The sequence below is a fragment of the Pundamilia nyererei genome, unplaced genomic scaffold (assembly GCF_000239375.1).
Source record: "Pundamilia nyererei isolate P.nyererei 1_Seehausen unplaced genomic scaffold, PunNye1.0 scaffold00023, whole genome shotgun sequence".
NCBI lineage: Eukaryota > Metazoa > Chordata > Actinopteri > Cichliformes > Cichlidae > Pundamilia > Pundamilia nyererei.
In genome coordinates this window covers 313,675-319,845 of record NW_005187424.1, presented here as the reverse complement: position 1 = coordinate 319,845, position 6,171 = coordinate 313,675, and the positions used below count along the sequence as shown (strand labels likewise).

The 6,171-nt window shown below is 45.7% G+C and overlaps 1 protein-coding gene across 3 annotated transcripts in view; it reads left to right on the top strand.

The window, feature by feature from the left end:
- The window catches only part of LOC102202080 (uncharacterized protein C1orf21 homolog), a 30,060-nt gene extending 23,947 nt beyond the window's left edge, over positions 1–6,113 (top strand). For all 3 annotated transcript variants that reach the window (XM_005727066.2, XM_005727065.2, XM_005727064.2), the window contains 4 exons: positions 1,125–1,207; positions 2,234–2,301; positions 3,173–3,233; positions 4,600–6,113. In XM_005727066.2, coding sequence (XP_005727123.1) covers positions 1,125–1,207; positions 2,234–2,301; positions 3,173–3,233; positions 4,600–4,647 — 260 coding nt within the window. In that variant the 3' untranslated portion in view covers positions 4,648–6,113. The remainder of the gene's footprint in view (positions 1–1,124; positions 1,208–2,233; positions 2,302–3,172; positions 3,234–4,599) is intronic.
- The last annotated feature ends 58 nt before the right edge of the window (positions 6,114–6,171 follow it).

Genomic DNA, 6,171 nt, shown 5'->3' with positions numbered 1-6,171 from the left:
TTCCAAAAACATTCAGCTTTGATATTAATGAGTTTTTTGGGTTCATTGAGAACATGGTTGTTGTTCAATAATAAAATTATTCCTCAAAAATACAACTTGCTTAATAATTCTGCACTCCCTGTATGCACACGTTCTAAGGCTTTTTGTCAGTTTTCATGACAAAATCATGAAGTTGACCTTGAAGGCCTCGATGGACACGAGCCAGGTTGTAAACACGACCCCGCTCTACGCCCCCCACAAAGTTTGATCACATGGCATTCAAAACTCTTCAAGCGATCGCGTTCGTGGACACAGTGAAAACCAGAAACAGAACCACCCGAGTGGAAGTCATAAAGGACTGTGATATTTGTTTATGGACTTAATGATAAGATCCGTAATGAGTATCTGCTGTCGTTCGTTAGTTTGCACAGTTTGCACTTGTGTGGGTTGACTGTGTGCATCGCGATATCTCGGCTGTTCTTGGGCTAATCATCGGGGCTCGGACGGTATCGGGAAAATAACTTTGGATGATTTATTGCCCTGAGTCTGAGCTGTGGGCTTGATTGAGGCCGGACGTTCTGGGCGCGGTGGTTGAACTGTGCAGATGGTTGCGCCGTTTGGTGACGGCCAACGCTCTTGCTGCCTCTGAGTTTGTCTTAACTGTCTTAACCGTCTAAGCTGTCCATGAAGCCCAGAAGCTGTTTAACTGATCTTAAATCCCCTGCAGCTTACTCCTCCTTATCACCTCTTTTTTTCTTCCCCCCCCTTTTCGTCTCCTCTCATTTCACATACCCACTACTCACTTATTCTCCCTCGGTGTCTGCCCGTCGTTGCTTTCTCTCTCATCAGATGAATTGCTGTAGCTAAAATGGAAACTTGTGTCCTCCTGCTTATCCCTCAGCTGTCATCTCCACTTTTCAGTGCACCCCATCAGGTCATAGTTATCAGATTACCTTGAACCAATTATAACAACAATCAATGGAATAGTCGCTGGCCATGTTGCTGTTGCAGCGAGGTTACAGTAAGGCTGACGAGCCGTTCTTAAACTATTTCTGAAAGGAATTTGGGCCCTGTTTCTTCTGATAAATGCAACTTATTGTTCTTTCCTCCCTCCTTTAATCATCCCTCATTCTCTCTCTTTCCAGACGAATACAAGAAGGGAGTGGAGGAGGTGAAGTACATGAGAGGGGATGAAAACCGAGTGAATGCACGCAACCAGGAGAACCTGGTGAGACACACAAACACGCACACACCATCCGCTGACAGCCTGTCATCGGCTCACAGACTCGCAGACCTTTTCCTGACAGTCCATCAGATGAGGCGAACAGACTGCTGTTTGTGTCCAGAGGCGGCTCCGTCAGCCTGACCAGCCTGCACGCACACACACATTGTCTTAGTGCAAAAAACACACACAAAACTTGCCTCGCATGCAGGTAGAAACAACATGAGGCGTGTGTGGAATGTGTGGGCTGATCGCTCGGTTGGTTTCACTCCCTCCTGCAAAACTTTTAGGTCTTCAGTGGTGCAAAGACGTACTATATCGTGACTGGGAAAGTCATTCTGCTTCGGAAATTTGCAGAACAGCTTCCCTGTTACATAATAATGTTTGGATGCATTATTCCTCAAAAGGTGAAACTTGCAAAACCAGGTTTTTATCCTCTCCAGATCACTAACTGACTGAAAAGAATGAGCGTCATGTGAATTAGGTCTGCCTTCATATTCAGGTTCACGTTATTTTATTTTACCTGTAGGTAGTTTTGGTCTGCAGTCATGAGTCATACTGTCTCACATGCGCATTTTCAGTACAGACACACATCAGATAAGCACTGTATTCCATGCAGTTTTATTTATATAGCGCCAAATGAGTTGTTGTAAGACACAAGCTGCGTTTTTACATAGCCCGGTCCGTCTGCCGTTTGCGGTCTGACCAGCATCCGTGTAGCTGCTTGCTCTCACAAAGTAATCCTCACTCAGAGACTCAGAGGTGGAAAATGCATGATGCGGAAACACAGCAGGAAACGCATGCATGGTGATCAACCTTCATCAGAGCCGATAATCAGTTTTATTAGGCATACATACATTATGCCTCTTTCCCGTGTCCCACGCCCGTCACGCAGTGCCGTCTGGGTGAGGATTGTAATTTGATAATCCAGGTTTGATGTGACATTTGCTTCCAGTGATGTAGCTGTTTGTTTTAAACGTATCCATCAGCTGATAATGAAAACTAATGGTGTGCATGTGCGTGCGTTTTCAGGAGAAGAGTAATGTCCAGCACAAGGGCAAACATCAGAAAGAGGTTCCTGCACCAAACATCAAATCCAAGTAAGTCATGAGTAGCGGGTTTAATCTCGTAAACATGCAGTGGGAATAAATAATAACATCTATTCTTTATGGGCAACTTCGGTAATTTGAATGACAAATGTCAAAGGTACAGTTTGCTCACATTACGTAATATATTTTCTTTTTGTTTTGTGACAGAGGAAGCCACAGTTTCTCTTTCTGTTTCCACGCTGATTTCGGCTGTTTTCAACGTTCAAAATGAACTGTTGAGCCGGAGGTTCTTAAACTGTGGCGGGGGCCCCCTCTCAGAGCCATGCAGCCAGTAGAAAGGGGACTTAGAAAAATGTGAAATAATCTTGCGAATGAAAAATAAGCCGAAGTTATCAGGCTGAACGTTATTTCACTCGAATTCAAGCCGGAGCCTTTTTATTCTGACGAGTTCTAATGAAAACAAACAGAAATGATTATTGAAGCGCGTCTGAATCTGGCTGAACTGATGCGTTCATAAGCGGCTGCTTCCATTAAGTTGTCACCTCAGTATGTTAATGTTATGACGTGAAGCGAGCGATATTTTGTGTCTGGCTTTTGTAATCCTGCCTCGTGGCCGGCCCCCGCTGCGTGCATGTTGATGAGCCTCTGCGTGCGTACATCACGGCTGCTGCCGGCTGCAGTCTTTAGTCTTTTGCTGCATTAATTCTTTATTAAATGATCTTTTAAAATCCTCCAAACAGAACTGTTTCTCACACTGCGGTGAGGGATGTGTGTGCGTGTCTGTGCTGTATGTGTGTGTGGGGGGGTTGTAATGGAAAATTCTCATGATGTATTTGTTGCCTCCCCCCCTCCTCCTCATCTCCATCCTCCAACTTCCTCTCCCCCCCTCTCTAACTTTTCCATTTGTGTCTGTGTCTCTCAGCATTCACACGTCAGAAAGCCAGCAGGAATTTTTCAGGATGCTGGATGAGAAGATTGAGAAGGTGAGGAGGCCGGAAGTGGGGTTTGTTGGGGAGGGTTGCAGTGAAGGAGGGGCAGGGCATTTAAAATAACAGCTGGATCCTAAACCATTAAACATCTCCCTCACTGAGGGGGAGGGACAGGTGATCGCCACGGTGATGAGCGCTCGCTGCTCTTAGTCTGCCTCTTGAATTACGCTGCAAGCTCATAAACAGTCAGAAGCACCCAAAGTGAAATGAGTAATCCTCGATTCAGCTTTGCTATGACGGATTTAAATTTTCACCTCGGCCTTGAAAACGTGGATGAGGAAATGTAGCTACAGCGTGAAGATAGTAAAATGTTGGTGTATTTGATATATTTCAAACATCTGGAGTTGATTCCAGGAGTTGCGAGGGACCTGTTTTGGTTGCAGCTGAAATCGGAGAGTACATCCATGTAGGTTTTTGGTCATCGTGGTCTTTTTCAAAGGCATTTCTCATCCATCAGACCCGAAGGAGCCTCTTGGATGAGAGGTGGAACATTTTTTAAATAACGTAAAGAAGTGCAGTCATCTTCTCTTTTAAACTGTTATGAAACTTGGAGAAGTTTGAATGTTCCCTGCAAATTATGAGTGACCAAATCACGGGGAGGTGCAACTGCCAGCAACCGCTCTGCAACCGGTCTCTAGGCCTGTGTGACGGGGACCTAAAATCAGACTGGATGTTGCCTCCAAACAGTCACAGCTATTATGGTCTGTGACTGCAGTGTGTGTAGTTAAAGCCGTGTTCCAGCCATGCCACAGATTTAATGCGATTCTATAAATCAGCTCTGTGACTTGTTTGACGTCAACAGAGAGCTACACAAATGAGAATGACGGCGAATGCTGGAGGAAAAAACAAATCTCCAGATGAATGATAGTGATACTTGCTGCAGAGTCTGATGGATAGGGTTACATGATGGATTTTTACTAGGCTGCTGTTTTCCTGTATAAATGCAATCGGGTCATAATATGTTAATGTGGCCCAAAAATAAAGCCCGTTAACAGAGCTTTAATTACTGTCTGGTGTTTTAATCAAAACATTATGAGTGCAATCTGCAAATCTGAAAAAAGAAAACATATCTGTCACATTAACGTTGAAGTAAAAGTCTTTTAATTTGAAAAGCATCATTACTATAAAGTAATACAGAGTGGAAATATTCCAGTACTGCACTCGGCGTCCTTCTGAGGCGTCCTGTGATTTCAGAGCTTTTTTTGAGGAGAGTTGGAGAAGCTCTGCAGAGGAAAGGAGAGCAGCTAGTTTAGCCCACCTTTGAGCACTTTATCAGGTGCCTGCAGACTGATGGTGGTCTGTGTAAATGAGGTGGTGTAACAGGTGTCGGCTCTTCTCATAGTCATGCTTTTGTTTGCAGGGACGAGACTACTGTTCGGAGGAGGAGGAGGAGGAAGATGGGACATAGCACAGAGGCCCCCAGGAGTCACCCCCACAGAGAGCCTCACCGTGTGTGTGTGTGTGTGCGTGTGCGTGTGCCTGAGAGAGCGCTAAATCAGTGTTTGACCAATGGGGTGTTGACAGGACACTTTATGTTGGTATGATTTTGTGAGTTGTTGAACATGTGGCAAAGATAATACTTTAAATACAAGCGAAAGAGTGGGGGATGCTTGAGACAGAGAGAGAGAATGGCATAAAGAAAACTTTCTTCAGAGACTATACACAGCCCTCCTTACTTAGCGCCTCACCCCTTCAGGCCCCGGGTGGACAGATGGAGGTGGCGAGGGATGAAGTGACAGGCAGATGAAAGGAGGGAGGGATGGAGGATGATGCGGTGACGGATGTGCACACATCGCGTGAACTCGCCTCTGACGGGTTGGGCACGGCAGTTTCCTCGAGCTGGATAAAGGCGGCTTCGCAGGCCTCCATCTGTCCTCCTGTCTGTCTGTCTGTCTGTCTGTCTATATTTAACCCCTGAAATTGGACAAAAGAACTTCCCAAATACGGAGGCCCAGGAAGGAGGAACATGATGGTGGGTGTCTCGAGATGCACGAGTGGAGAAGAAAGAGCGCAGGGAAGGAGATATCTAACACTACCAGGATCCACACTGAACTCTTTGGCCTGCCTGGCTACAGTCAGGCTGGCCTGGGCCGCGGCAGCCTGAGAGAACGGGTGAGGGAGGAAGAGGGAAGGCGGAGAAAGGGGGGAATATTTTGGGGATATTTTAATAAGAGAGAATATGGAGCGAGCTGGTGATTTGAAACTCAACTCCTCCTGCCTTGAAGTCAAGGACCCTGTTTTTGTTTTTTGTTTTTGTTTTTTATTCTGTTCCAGCCAATCATTCACTCAAGCCCTTCCCTTCCATGATGTTCTTTTCTTCAGTTTGTTTTACTCTTGGCTTCCATCGTAGTGTATCCTCATCAAAGCCATTATCGCCCTCACCGCCACAGCAATCGGAGTGAAGCTGCATAATTCACCGCATCTGTGTCTCAACCCAATCCGTCCTCCGCCTTTTACCAGAACCTGGCAGAGCCGTGCTAACGTGCACGTGCAGTCTATTCTTGTACATATGGTAGCACACACGCATTCCAGCACACGTTCGGCGTATCGATATGAGTCACTCAAACACATTAATGTGTTCTCCTCATTTCACCAGCAGACTGTCATGTGCATCAGTCAGAGGTGTTCCATGTAGCTCCACATTTCTGCTTTGGCTGAGTGTTCACGCACACGCACACACACACACACTGGCACTGAAGCAGCAAACTGGGCTGAGCGTAAGGGGAGGATGCATGGTTGCCGTGGAGACACAGACCTAATCACTTTTTTTTCTTTTTCTTTGATTTGTTTTGTTTTGTTGCTGTTGTCATCTTTACTGGATACTTACTGTTGTATTATTTTAAATACTTTTTTCTATTAAAAATAGAAAGCGCAGAAGCTCTGATCCTGTGTGTACCATGTTAATGTGTGAGCGCGCGTGCGCGCCCCCGCT